The following is a 15130-nucleotide window of genomic DNA, read 5'->3' on the forward strand; positions in this document are numbered from 1 at the left end:
GTGAGTTCAGCACAGCACTACTAAGGTGATGCAGGGCCTGATGCATCTCACATGTGACGAGAAGGTGAGAGAGCTGGGACTGTTCAGCCTGGAGAAGAGAAGGCTCAGGGAGACCTTATCAATGTGTATCAATGCCTACCTGATGGGAAGGAATGAAGAGGAAGATGAACTCTTTTTATCAGCAACCACTCACAGGACAAGAGGCAGTGGGCAGAAATTAAACCACAAGAAATTCCATCTGAACACAATAAATTACAGGTTAGTGAGGGTGGTGGTCAAACAGTGGCACAGGTTGCCCAGAGAGGCTGTGGAGTCTCCACCTGTGGGGATGGTCAAAACCTCACTGGACATGGTCCTAGGCAGCTGCTCTGGCTGACCCTGCTTGAGGCAGGGCTGGACCGAATGACCTCAAGAACTCCCTTCCAACCTCAATCATTCTGTAATCTTGTGTTACTTTAGGCACATTATGAATCTGAGCCATATAATAGGTCATAGTTTATTTGAATGAATTACGTAAGCCTGCAATAACAAATTTATGTTCTACAGACCTGAAATTGTTCCAACTTGGATGACTGTCTAGTTCCACGACAGATGATAAAGCAGGTTTTCTAACTTCTCTTTTGTCTAATTTTATTTCCAAGATATTGTTCGAATAAAGATGTCATGAAATACACAGAGAATAATTTTTAATTCTGCCAGTATTTATTTACATCTCATTAACCCAGAACACTGTAATTTTACTCATCTCTCATTAGCACTTAGCAGTGGCATCGAGTACTCAGTAAGAGGCACCAAAATTCTGGAATTGTGGTTGTTATCAGTGGTCCATGAGCAAGGAACCAGAAGGGTGAAAAGCGCCCTGCCAGGGGCAAGGCTTTGATACAGTCTTGTGCCTCGGGTTGTTTGCCTGGTTAGTTAGCGATCAGGTTTTGACATTTTGTTACTTTTGGACAAAGTTGTTGAGGAAGATGTAAAACAGTATTATAAAAGAAAGGACTTAAAGGACGGAAGAAAAGTATTTGGTACCCCAGAACCAGGAAATATCATCAGGCAGTTAGTACCTGCTCTCAGTTTGTGTTCACAGACATATTAACTACAGAATTGTAGCAAGTACTTCTCTGAGGAAATTACATTTTTTCTTGGGTGTAGCGAAGGCAGCTGGCAGTAAAATCTTTGCTTCAAATTATCTTGAGCTGTTCTGCTGAGAAAGGATCGAGATGTTGGTTTAGAGTGCTGAGATGCTCAGCAGCTGTGTGCTGTGGCTGGGGGAGATGATCTGGTGCATAGTAAATCTTTAGGCTCTTGCTTTTCTGTTTCCCTTAAACAGTGCATCCCATAGCGAGTGTCTGTAATAGTGCCCTGTGCCTGGGCAGATTCACATTCTCTCCATTTCAGTCTGCATTCACTTCAGCTTGTCTGCCAGGGTGGTAATCCACTGACTTATTTCCCCGGGAGTTGTCTCTTACAATCTCAGTTAAAACTGTTAGTAAGATAAGTGAGGTTTTATTGATGTGAGATATATGAGGTGAAACTGCATTTTAGAAACCTCTTTTTTTTCCTTACCAATTAATATCAAGAAACATTTCCTATTTCTGGCAAGCTCTTTAACACCTTCCTTACAGGAACTTACGCGGGCAATGAGAAAACTTAGCGTGCTAACAAGCAGGGGTTTTGTTTGTTTGTTTGTTTTTTAATGGAAATCCATTCTTTAGGACAGAGATCGACCTCTAAGTGATGGGCTTTCACAGAGGAAGTGCCTGTCTTGGTACTCAGCACCTGTGCTTGAGTTTCCTTTATCTTATCTGAAGTTTTTCTGAAGTACCACTACAGATGGTTAATGGATTTGATTTCTCTCTCATCTGAAGATCTATGGCAAATTTCTGTATTCCTTTTCTTTCGCATGTCATTTCCTTTCATTCATTTTCCAAGTTTAAAAATGCATATGCTTTGAGAGAGGAAGTTGCGGTTTTGGTGGTATCTCTACATTGCTGTGATAGACAGATTCTTAAAGGCCTGTAATTGCAGAACAGGGAAACATCACCCTGTGAAGTCTCAGTTTCAGAACATTAACAGAGTCTAGACTTGTCATTCAGGAGGTTCAAAGCCATATACATTGACAAAAATAAGTGCATCGTGAAGTATATTACTGATTATAATCAAATCAGTAACTCCCTTAAAATACATTGCCTTTGCAACTTGAAACAGGTGTATTCTTTGTCCTTCAGTTACAACATGAGTTCAAGAGCTGAAGACCTATTACTTCAGCGTACTGTAAGCAGATGTTGGTGTTATATATGTAACTGGCATATGCTATTGTTTTCTGGCTTAGTCATTTTTTTCTATTTTTCTGCTTTTTCTACCACTCCTTTATTCTGAGTTTGGAAGATGTTCTGAATTAGTTTCATTTTACCGTTTTTCAGGCAATGCGAAATAATTGCTTAAAGGTGTCAGATCTTGTATCTGCTGAGAAAAAAGTTAACATCATGATTCTTGGTGATAGATCATAAACATGACTGACACTGTTTATTGTACTTCTATTTTTAGAATAATATATAAATGCTCTATGTGTGACACTGTGTTTACTCTACAACCTTTGCTCTATCGCCACTTTGATCAGCATATTGAAAACCAGAAGGTGTCTGTTTTCAAGTGTCCAGACTGCTCTCTTCTGTATGCACAGAAACAGCTTATGATGGATCATATCAAGGTGTGTAGGCATCTCTTGTTTTATTCTTAGATACTATTTATCATGCAATATGTGTTTTGAGAAAATGTTGTAAAAAAGGCTCAGAGTAACAAGAAAGCTGCTGGAAGAAAGAGATGTTAATAATTCCAAAAGAGTAAATTGTGAATATTCTTTTCAAATGTTAGTCTTATATTTCATATGGTTTTCAGCATCTGTGATGTAACCACTTACTATTTCTATGTGATTGTTGGTTTTGATATACTAGGAATATCTCAGTACATTGCATTCAGTCTGTCATTTTATGAAAATTAAATGAGGAGATAATAATGTATAATAATAATTTTGGAGTACATTGGTCCAATCCTAATAACTGTTGAGCCTTATTTACAGTATTTAAAGTATTATTCCAGTTGTTAGGAGTTGAGAATGCTGAGCACGTTACAAAATGAAACCTTTGATATTCAGAACTAACTGGGGGGAACCCATATGTTTCTTGAATAGATGTAGAAATTGTGCGCGTGTGTGTGTGTGCACATGAACACATGCACGCTTTAAAAAAAAAGAACTTGAAGTGGATTTTTTCATCAATATCCTTATAACTGCTTGAAGGAATTGACTAGAAAAGACTTACTGCCATCCTTGCAAATCATGTTATTAAGAATCAGAAGTCCCCTGGCTCTAACTTGCTAGCTATACATTTTAAATACTCTGTTACCTTGTTTTAAATACACCAAGTCTGTTAGCAGTGCTGAAATTTCTTATACATTATCATCATCATAATCTGGCAACTGTTGAAGCTATTTAAATAGTAAAATTTGTACAGAGTAGTGAAAAATCAGACATCTTTCTTGCCTGCTGAAACTATCATTTTGCATTTTAGCCTCAACTATGGTACTTAGAACCTTAGAAATCACTAAAGTTGCGTTGAAAACAAGATCAGAATTCTTGCAAAAACAGCTGGTTTTAAAGCCAGTTTTAAACATGAATTGGAGATAGGGAGAGGTCGTCCCAAGATGTTCAGAAATACAAGGACAGTATATTTTCTTTGTTTCTGAACTAGTTTATGTTTACAGTAAGAATCATCTTAGACTTATGTCAGATACCTTAAAGGGTCCTCTAATGCAGCAATGCAAAGTCATATTTTCTAATTCCTTCAATCTACTTGTATTGCTTCTTTTCTAACTAGTTAGGCAAATTCCATATATTGGAGTGTATGTCTTATGTACATAATTAGTTTTTCTTGAATCACATATTTTTGTGGAAGTGATGTTACATATGTATTTCTTTAAGACCTGAAAACCACTTTGGGACGTGATGTGACTGTAGTTAGAGACAGGAGCTATTCTTATACAAGTTAGGGTTGCTCAGCATCTCTCATTATAAAGTTACACTCAGTTACCTATGTTTTGGATACTTTTTAAGATTTTTGGCTATAGTTTTCCATGCCAATATTTGTACTTTTGACCAGTATATTTTCAGCGTGTTTTACTACAAATGATGCAGACAATTCTGAGAACAAAACTAGTGAATTAGAACACAGGCTTTCAGTAACAGCATTACAGCTTTTGTTCAGAATTGCTAGTGCTTCTACATTTAGGATGTGTGTAGGGTATTAGGAACAACAGCAGAAGAGTGTAAATTGGACTTGACTCTAGGGGGAAAGAAAAAGACAGTAACAGGGTATAGATAAAAGCAGAAAAGGACACGGGGAGAGGAAGAGTGCTCAACAAGGGCAGAGCTCATCCCAGCTGCAAGAAAAGTAATTGTTTGATATGGCTAGACATAAAGCAGCAAGGCAGAGAAGACTTGGATGAAAATAGAACACAAAGGGTTAGAAAGAGGCTCAGAAGGAGGTTATTTAAAGCTACAAAAATGACCTAGAGTAATTCCTGCAGATGGGAAGGTATCTTGTTGGCAAAATGTATGTCTTATTTTCCTCTAATGGCTTGCTACAAAAAAAATGGAACAGCCAGTGATAACAGGTAGTGAAGGTCTGGACTGGAGGACTCAGTTCTAGTGGTGGTATATACTGTCACTGTGACTTCAGGTTATGCTTTAATGCTTTGGGATTATTTTTAAGAAACTAAATTTCAGGTATTACATTTAAAAGACATATAGAAAGTTGAGCACTGATGTCTTACATGCTCACAAGTTAAGATGGGATGGAATCTCCAGATCAATCTCCAGTTGCCTGAAACTAGAGGACTCTCCTTCCCCCCACCCAATGCTTGTACTTCATCTCCTAGTGCAGTGGGATACCCCAGAAAACTTCTTCCTTTACTACACAATTTTAATTTTTCTTAGAAGCTGTCAGTCAATCCTGTGCACTTTGCTTTTTAATAATGTCTTAGCTTTTAAAAGTACTGGCTTTCTTTTCCAGTCGACTATTCAAATAGAACACGTTCTACAAATCAGGTTGATATTTGTAGTACAACCTGCAGGTAGTCCCAAAAGCCACACGATTTACAAAGAACTTGGTACTATAGTGTTGTACTGGAGAAGCAGATTGGTATACTTACATTCTCCGAATCAAGAATGTATTGGATGTTTTTTGTTTCTGAAGTTACCTGTAGGTTTAGGGTGGCCAGACACATCATCCACGATAGCTATAATACAGATCAGTATATGAGATGATTAGAATGCTGTCAATGTAAAGGGCAAGTCTTTTGGATGTGAAAGAGACCTTGACAGTGGATCCATGTTCAACAATACGTTAAGCCTGGTTTGCAGTCATCTTTGTTGGCCCAGAACCCTGCTGACTCATTCCTGTTGAGTCCGTGGTCATATATGAAACTCAGACACACAGCTGAGGTCCAGGTCTTCCTGCAGCAGTCATCTTCTCTGTGGGCTGAGGTATCATGCCGCCATGCGACACCGGCTCCGTAAACTGGGGAGGTGGAAAAGTTTTTCCCATGTTACTAATCAATTACCTAATCTTAAAGGCTAGAAATATATCAGTGGGGAAGGATCACTACCTAAGAGCTGCAGGGTGCTGAGCAGCTTGTCAGGCACTTCTTAGCTGTCCCCGCCAGCCCTGCGCACCTTTGATTCCAAGGACTGTTAGCAGTGTGTAGCCCTAAGCAGTTATAACCCGAGCATGCAGTAAGACTGGGCTTAGCACAGGCTTAACATAAAACGTTAATATATCCTAAAAAACATAATTGCCTGATCTTTCCAGAGTTACCTTTTCTTGTCTTATTTACCGATGCTCCAAGTCAAAACTTGTCAGTAAAAACCCTGCCTTCTTGGAAATCTCTCTTTAGACACACAGTTTGAAATGAGGATGTTCAATAAACTACATTAGGTAAGTAAAGCAAGAAACTGAACTTAACCTAATGTACTTCTTGAGCCCTTTTTTTCTCCTTATTCAACAGCAATTTAAACTTAACCTACATAGTCTCATTTTTTGTGAAAATATCCAGCCACTGAAGAGAACTACTACTTTAGCTATGGCTGGTGCCAGTGTTGTTGGCTAGTTTCTGCCTATGTTAGACATTGTCTATATTTAATCATTGTTTCTTTAAGTTAAGAATGTGATCTGATGAAGTATGACAAAGAAGTAAATGGAGACTTATGTTTCAGTAGGTCTTCTGCATTTTGTCAGTACAATTGTACACATCTATGTTAATTGTTTGCTTATATTTATTTTTTTATTTTATTGTAGTCAATGCATGGAACTTTGAAAAGTGTGGAAGGGCCACCAAACCTGGGGATAAATTTGCCTCTCAGTACGAAACCTACAAATCAGAACTCAACCAGTCACAACAAAGAGGACACAAAATCTGTCAACGGAACAGAAAAGTTAGAGAAGAAATCTCCTTCTCCTATAAAGAAGGGAGAGCCTAAAAAAGTCACTAGTCGTGGCTGGACATGTTGGGAATGTGATAGGTTCTTCACTCAGAGGGATGTTTACATTTCCCACATGAGGAAAGAACATGGAAAGGTAAATGAATAATATCTAATTACAAAAAGTGAGTTAAACCTGAAATATTATGTCTTTTTTTTCAAATTGTTGTGGTTTTGTAATTAATTCCTTTAAGTTCCATCATTATTTTCCTCTGTTCTTACATGTATGTCATCTTTCTCTCGTTTGCTTCTTGGTTTTTGTCATTTTCTACATAGTTCTTTTGAGAAAATCTACACGTGCTTAGTTAATTGTAGGCTTGTTCATCCAGTACCAACATTTCTTGAAGATGGAAAGAATGAAAGATGTTCCACCATTTCGTCCAAGTCATCTAATCTGATCCAGGTTCTTATTTTTTTCCTTTGTGCTTTCACAGTTCCTTCTGTCTTGAAAATTCATTAGCTGTTGAACTTAGGGAATGGAATCTCAATTTGCTGGTCCAATGAGCACCAAACAGCATTTCATTTTAAAGCTAGACTCACTCTAACATCAAATCATTGCTCTAATCTTACACTTGCGGGCTCAGGCAACAAGTCAGCTGAGTTGAGCAAGGTGACATTTTTATTTAAGGCAGCTAGATGTGAGATAGCTTACTTAAAACTGACTGAAAGTGAAATATGGAAATGTTGTGGTCTCAAGTCAGCAGAAAGACAGCTTGATGTCCTTGATGCATTCTATAACTTTTCCACTTTAATTAAATTAAAAGGACTGGCAGGTGGACAGTGGTGAAACTGAACAACTTTCCTCTGCTACTGCTTGCAGGGAAGAGAGCTAAAAAATTGACTTTTTAAATTTAGCTTAAAAAGGAAAAGAATAGTGAAAAACATAACCTGTGCTCCAGTGCTGCAAGCTAGAGTAAAGCGAAAAAGCAACAAGTTTTGTTATTTAAGATGAATTTTCCATTTTCAGTTCAGACTTCATTCTTCCGCATAGCATCACATTGTGGATTTGGATACCACGTTCTGTGAAGTCAGTGAGATTCTTTGGGTTGGTTCAGTTTGAATCAGACCCTGTGCTACTGCTTGTAGCAAACACATAAGTAGTGGGTGATTCGTATATGTAGCACGTATGATTTGTATGAGGTTACTCATGTGCATGAGTATTTACAGGAGTGAGGTCAAAGTGCTGATTGTCAAGCACAGAACCAATAGGGGAAACGTAAATTTCAGTTCCTTTATTGGTTTGTTTTGTTGGTTTTTTTGTTGTTGTTGTTTTGCTGCAATAGTGTCTGTGTCCCCTGTTGCGTTGCCTACATTATCTCTCCTGATGGTACTAAAACTGTTGTACCCACCTAGAGCAAGGGTTGGAACCAGAAGGCAGTTATCAAAGTCAAGGTGAGCCAAGACTGGGAAACACAAAAGCTGAAGGTTGCACTGACCCAAACATCAAAAATGAGCAGGGGCTGCATGGGAGGAAAAGATGCCAGGGAGCTGGGCTTTTAGGCAGAATTCAGGGCAAGGAGAGCATGGAACTGAAGGAAAACCAGGCGTGTAGGAATTAAAGGCCAGCTCCACAGAGTCTGGACAAAGGAGCAAGGAGTAGCAGGGCAGCATTAACCCAGTGTCGTGAACAGCCAGGAGCGGTGGCGCTGGGAGCACTGCAGTTCCTCACCCCCCAGAAGGCTGGGCGCTCTGCGAGGGTCCTCAGCTGCACCCTGCGTAGCTGTGGGTGGGACCAGCCAGGGCAAGGTGCAGCCCGATGCTGCGGCACAGCGGTCATCTGCTGTCCAGTCCTGGCCTTTGCTGTGTGCCAGGAGCAATGGCCTGATTCTTCCCTCAACAGAGAAGCAAAGAATTAAACTAAAGTACTGTGCTGCACTGAAGAGAGAGAGCAGGGCTGGAAGGGACAGCAGATTTATTTTGTCTAAGTGGAGAAGAATCACCCAGAGTGGAAAAATCTGTAGTTTTCAGGATGCTAATATGCTATAATAAATGATAGCACATTTCCAGAGGTTTCTGTCTCTTCAAATTTCAGTGCTTATCTCTAAAGCTGTGTTGTGAAAATTGTTTTATTCTGTTTCTAAATATTTTATGGAAAGGCTGAAAATGCCAGACTGCTGAGTGTCATCTCTAATTTTCTTATGACAAGTTCAAGCAAATAGCTCCCAAGCCTGACTGAAAGACCGTTTTCATGCTCATCCTTGCCTTCAGTAACTCCCACTCTGTTCTTTCAGCCATGTCTGAGAGATACTGCCTTCCTGCTGTACAGAATGCTGTATTCAGGCTGCATAGCTACATTTCCAGTTGCCCCTGGAACAAAACAGACAAAAACAAATGATTATGATTCACAGAACTACATTTTATTTTACCCGGTTCTCCTTTTACAGCTTGAGGGCATGAAAGTTGGACAAATATCTCTGGTTTCTCCTGTTGCTTTAGAAGCCCATTTTTGCATTTCTGTCTGTTGAAGTCACTGAGGAATTAGTGTTAATTGCTTCAGTTTCAAGCCTAGCAGGTATATTTGTGACACTTCTGCTATGGAGTGTCTATAGAGAAACTCCGTAAAATATGTTACAGTTCCTGTAGTATGACTATGAACTAATTACTTATTTCTGATCCTGTAACACTCATACAATCCTACTTTAGTTTTCTTTCAAAGTCAGTCCCTTTAGCAGCATGTAAAACGTTTTGCCCATTAGTGCAAATACTAACTCATCAATGCTTTTAGTGGCAAACAGAAGTAGGTTCAAGATCAGATACACTTACATTTTACACTGATACAATTCTTTAAAACAACACAAAGCAACACACCTCCCCGTAATATTTTCTCTTCAGAATGAGATGGAGAATCACATCCAGTCTAATCAAATCTACATCAGAGTGACAGAAGGCAAGTAAAAAAATGTTAGTACCATATAGATAATGCTTCTTCAATTAATTACAGTTTATACAGTATAGTCCAGGGCTGTTTTTTGATTGAATCCTTAATATGCCTTCACATTCTGCTTTAAGCATCCGTAAATTCTTTCCAGAGTACTGCAGTCAAAAGCATACTGCAAAACCATGCTGCAGAATGTACTGATTAATGCATTTAATTAATTTGTTTGGGAATATTTCGGTTTCCTTGCTGCAACTACTTGGGTTGGTAAGACAGGCCGTTTGGACTGAGTTCTAGGGTTGACGATGTGCTAGTAAGTTTAAAGGATAGGACTGTGTCATTCGTTCTTGGATCTTTTATAGCTGACAGTTTTGGAGACGTTATTTCTTCAGATACTATAGCTCCTGTGGCTGCGTTCAGCTGGAATGACATGGGTGGAGACCACTCCATCATTTTTAACTTCCTTTTCTTTCCCCTTACACTGAACTAATAGTAATATAAGACCCATAGAACTCCCCAAGTAGATGTTCCTCAAGTTGACATCAGACCATCTCTCCTCATGACTTTTTTGAGCCCAATGATCACATCAGTATTCATGATGTTTTGCTAAGGTCATTATTTAGTATGTGCCATTTCGCCCCTTTTCTTGTTGGTGATTGGTAACCTCTCCCTATCAGCAACTGCAGAAGTAATTTGGTGATGGAAAGGGTGAGATTACTTTATAGTGAAAGCAGAGCTTTGACCATGCTGCCTTTAGTGGTCCAGAAATAATCCACTGATCTTATGTGCTTCTTTGATGGAAGAACTTCACTTCACCCACAGTTTGTGGTACGAGTTTACAGTCTTTGGTAGGTGCGTGTGTAATTCATGCTGGCCACATTGTTCTGAAAGATTTTTTAATGCATGCACTACTTTTACTTAGCTTTATTTAATTAATGCATTTTTCTTCTTTTAAAGCAAATGAAGAAACACCCATGTCGACAATGTGACAAATCTTTCAGTTCGTCCCATAGTTTATGTCGTCACAATCGTATCAAGCACAAAGGCATTAGGAAGGTTTATACATGCTCGTAAGTTCTATTTGTTTTTTAAACATACTAGAGGCAGAGTATAAACCGACAAAAACATTGTTAATTGAATTTCTCTTCTTAACTGTATAAAAGCAAGAGTCTTGTTCATTCAAATCAATCAGTTATTTAAATAAATAAACAGTCCAAACTATTTGAGCTGTTCTGCCTGCATGAAACATAACAAACTACTCAGAACACATGTACGTAAAGTCTGCTGTTTTTCAGGAGCTTTGGCAAGCAAGTCAGGAGTTCTACTAAGCTGAGAGTTTCCGTGGCTGATAGTTTTACAGTGGTGAACTTGGTTTTTAGTAGTCTCTGAAATACACAAACCACTCTTCTAATCTGCAAAAGTCAATATTAGTAGTATTTTTCTCATGCATAAAACAGTGTGTAATGTCTAAAAGTCCTCAGTGATATTTAAGGGGCTGGAGAGAGGACACATAATGTAATAAAAAGACCCATGTCAATCAGATAAAACATATAATAAGAAACTTTCTGCTCTATCTTTTTGTGTACATATACATATATTTGTATTTGCATACAGTGGAGCTAAATTTGATGTTATGATAAGGATGATATGCTCATGAGTTTTATTCTGACCCACTCTTCCTACCATTTTGGATATTATCTTCAGAGAACTTCTTTCTCATTTGCTGTGAATACAAGTTGCTCAAACATTTGTAGTTTTATTTTGTAGTTGTTCTCCTTTTCTTATAATACTTGCCTGTATGATTGATTGGAAAAGCATTGTCACTGTCTTTAATAGATTGTCCTGTTGTCTGGATTTATTTACTAGTTCTGCTCACATTCTTCAGAATATTACATCTTTTTTAAAACATGACATTTGAATCTCTGTACATCTGCTTTGTGTTTGTATAGACACTGCCCAGATTCAAGGCGTACTTTTACCAAGCGGTTGATGTTGGAAAAACATATTCAGTTGATGCATGGCATTAAAGACCCTGATGTAAAAGAAATGACTGAATCGGCCAATATGGAAGAAAGGGAAGTAAAAGAAGATACAAAGGTAATTTCTTAGATTTCACTGAAAGTGAGATTTTTTGTGAGTATACATTCAGGATCTCCAAATAGATGCAGATATTTTGATCCCATAAAATTTTGATCTGTGAAGTAGAGCCCCCAAAATGTCTCAAAGGTTACTGCAACAAATTCTATCATGCTTGAGCTAGAACATGTTTTTTTGAAAGACTTACAGTCTGATTTAATCACTAAATGATAGAGAACGTAACTTACTTTTGGTGGTTTGTTTCATGAGCACCTTTCAAAACTTCTGCAACCAAATCCTCTCATAGCTGTAGAAAAGCCAAAGGTTGCATAGAAGCATTATGAGCTTATTCCAGGTACCCAGCCTTGAGCTTATTTGACATAAATTTTAGAGTGAAACTGCTTTCAGTCTGATGATGAGCATTAGGAGGAAAGCAAAAATAAGAAGACAGCGCTGTCAAAAGACTTGTTATGTGCAGAGTTTAACAGCTTTTTTTTTTTTTTTTTAAGTGTTAGGGGCTCTGTATGATGAGGAATTTCACATGTGATGGCACAACCAGAGCTGACAATAGATACACAGACATACATGTTTTTTAAAATTTACTCATCTTTTACATGACTCTTTTTTCAGCCCAACATAGTGCCTTTTTATTTAAGTGTTAAAAATATGGCAACTATATACATTGTCTTCTGAAATATCATGGAGTATATCCAAGCTACATAGGGTGTAGAGGATTGTAAAGAAATATTCATGTCAGAAAACTAACAAGAAGAATAAAAAAAAAAAGATATGTTTAAATAGTTTAAAAAAAAAATATCTTGCACGTATTAGTTCATCCTTTGCCATTGTGTTCATTTGGCTACTAACAGCCAGTAGATAATCCATCAGGTCAAATTTCAGTTATGAAATATTAAGTGCAATTAAAATACAGTTTCAGAAGGTGGTGCTGAAAAGTTCTTAGACTGATACTCTACATTCTATGCACAACTGTAGTCACATTGATGTGTACTTGGATGCAGTTACACTGGCAAATATTTAATCATGTTAACACAGTGCATTAGATACTGTTGCTTTATCAGAGCTGACAAAATAAAATCTGTGTGAAATTTATAGTAAAGAAAACCCTTACTTTTCTACCATGTGCAACATATATTTGCAAGTATTATTTCATATACTGTATTTTTCAAAGTTGTACTGGAATCTACCACTGGAAAGTTTTTGAAGTTTGCAGTCACAGTCACTGAAGTCACTGCATATTTATGCTTACACAAAATGCTGTTTATGGCTTTTTTTAGGTTCCTAGTCCAAAGCGTAAATTGGAAGAACCTATACTGGAATTCAGGCCTCCACGAGGTGCAATCACGCAACCATTGAAGAAGCTAAAAATAAATGTTTTTAAGGTTCACAAGTGTGCTGTTTGTGGCTTTACAACAGAAAATCTTCTCCAGTTTCATGAACATATTCCTCAGCATAAATCTGATGGCTCTTCATACCAATGCAGGGAATGCGGACTCTGCTACACATCTCACGTGTCTCTCTCCAGACATCTCTTCATTGTACATAAGCTGAAGGAGCCTCAGCCAGTATCAAAACAAAATGGGTCTGGGGAAGATAATCAGCAAGAAAACAAGCCCAATCATGAGGACGAGTCATCTGACAATACGGTATCAGACAGAAGATGCAAAGTGTGTGCAAAGACTTTTGAAACTGAAGCGGCCTTAAATACTCACATGAGAACACATGGCATGGCCTTCATTAAGTCAAAAAGAATGAGTTCAGCAGAAAAATGATCGGATTATTTGGGACACAAAAATTTCTCTCCACATTGGAATACTAATGACACTTTTGTTACAGAAATTTCAAGGTATAATAGTGTTAACAGTACTGTTCAGGCTGTTGCAATATATTCTGCATAAAAATGTCCCCTTCACCTCATTGTCTATACCCTCAAAACCATTGAAGCAGTATTTGAGTTCAAAAGAGTTTGTATATATTTAAACTAATAACTTTTATACTCTTTGTTACGTGTTTGTATTGGTATCTAGTGGAAAATTGTTTTTTGTTTTGTTTCTGTTTTTTGTAGTAAGATTCTCTAAAACAGAGTTCTTAATGCTGGGGCAGTTTCTCGGGTTTCTTAAATGAATGCTTCTGCAAGAAAGTTTAGCTAATGGGAGTGCATCAGAAGGCAATGCTTGGAGGGGAAAAAAATGAAGAAAGCAAGCAAGCCAAGGAGAGATTTTAAATTCTACAGGACTAGTGCTTCTAAATGTGTAAGGAAGCTTTTAAACCTTCTCTCTACAAAGGAAAGAAAAAATAAAAAAGAAAAAAAAAGAAAAATAAAGAAAAATAAAAAAAGTATCACTGCGTGTGTAAAGTGCAGTGCTGGTTTTAGGTGGCAACACCAAAACAGGTGCAGACCCCCTAGAATGGTAAAGTACTTTGAAAAGTATAATTGCACAACTATATATGTATCATGAAGTAATTTTTAGACCATCAGGTGCTTGTGATCAAAGCTAAAATAGTTATAAAAGGGCTGGGCTGCTCTGGATTAAACAAATAAGGTGTAATTAGAGGAATAGGTTTATAATTATGATGTTTTTTGTCATGTAATTTATTAAACATATAGAAGCAAGTACACAGCATTATGTATTTTCCTTAATTTCTGGTTATCAACAGAAAATAGTTAACCCTTGCTGCAGGGGTTGGTGTTTCCCAGCTCTGTATGCTAATGCCAAATGTTCTGGTGCTCAGTGTTACATACAGCCACAACTGTCAAGAAGCTAACACACCAGCCTATGTAAGTATAACCGGGGCTTTCAACTTTAGCACAGATCTTATGAAGCTAGTTCAGCCATTTCAAAAGTGTATCTAATATCACTAGTTATGCTTTCACAAAGTACAAAGAGGTACCATACTGTCCCTTTCATATATTGGTCTCTGTGAGAGTTATATTTTTGGTTTGTTTTTGCATTTTATACCTTGTATGTATCCCTATAAAATTTTTTGTACTTTTTTTTAAAACAAATCATGTATATATAGATAGCTGCATGATATATGGTAGTAATTGTTTGGTTCCTTAAAAGTCTTGCTGCTGTCAGATGTTACTATACACTATGTCCATTACAACTGTATTAAACACATTTCATATGTAAATAAATGTGGAGCATTTTGCCCCTAAAGATTTGTGAGATTCTGTTATTTATCATTAAATTTTAACAATTTTAAAGATTGAAGTGTTTGAAAAAATATGGATCCTTCTCAGCCACCTCTGTAAACCTTCTTAATCATTCTGGAAATTGTATATCAGATACATTAATTCTGCTTTGTCTCTTCATCCTCATTCTTAAATTGATTCATTGGTAGATGCTTCTTATCCCATTTATATTACTCACCCGTTGAGTGGTTATGAGGAACTCCATCCTAAAACAGCTGGCAACGCAGGATCTTAGTGTGTAATGTACACTGGCCATCACTGCCCTTCTCATTAAGTGTATACCTCTTTAACACTTGTTTGTTGATGTGCACTGTCAACTGTACAACAAATGAGTTATCACTATGCAGAATGGTGTTTTGTACACAGTGAACAGATAATAAAAGTTAAATTTTCACAGCCATTATTAATACTTCTGTTTGTTTTACATAGTGCT

At 37.5% G+C, this 15130-nt stretch overlaps 1 protein-coding gene across 13 annotated transcripts in view; it reads left to right on the forward strand.

Annotated features, from left to right (window-relative positions):
• LOC310889350 (zinc finger protein 532) overlaps nt 1–14662 on the forward strand; it is a 45463-nt gene extending 30801 nt beyond the window's left edge. For 12 of the 13 annotated variants that reach the window (XM_083816708.1, XM_083816710.1, XM_083816714.1 and 9 more), the window contains 5 exons: nt 2545–2707; nt 6351–6629; nt 10365–10477; nt 11357–11504; nt 12779–14662. In XM_083816708.1, coding sequence (XP_083672834.1) covers nt 2545–2707; nt 6351–6629; nt 10365–10477; nt 11357–11504; nt 12779–13273 — 1198 coding nt within the window. In that variant the 3' untranslated portion in view covers nt 13274–14662. Of the gene's footprint in view, nt 1–2544; nt 2708–6350; nt 6630–6808; nt 6933–10364; nt 10478–11356; nt 11505–12778 lie in introns of those variants that run through there. The other variant, XM_083816707.1, reaches the window with a different exon arrangement.
• Nucleotides 14663–15130: the final 468 nt, after the last annotated feature.

The sequence above is a fragment of the Anser anser genome (genome assembly GCF_964211835.1).
Source record: "Anser anser genome assembly, chromosome: Z".
NCBI classification, from domain to species: domain Eukaryota; kingdom Metazoa; phylum Chordata; class Aves; order Anseriformes; family Anatidae; genus Anser; species Anser anser.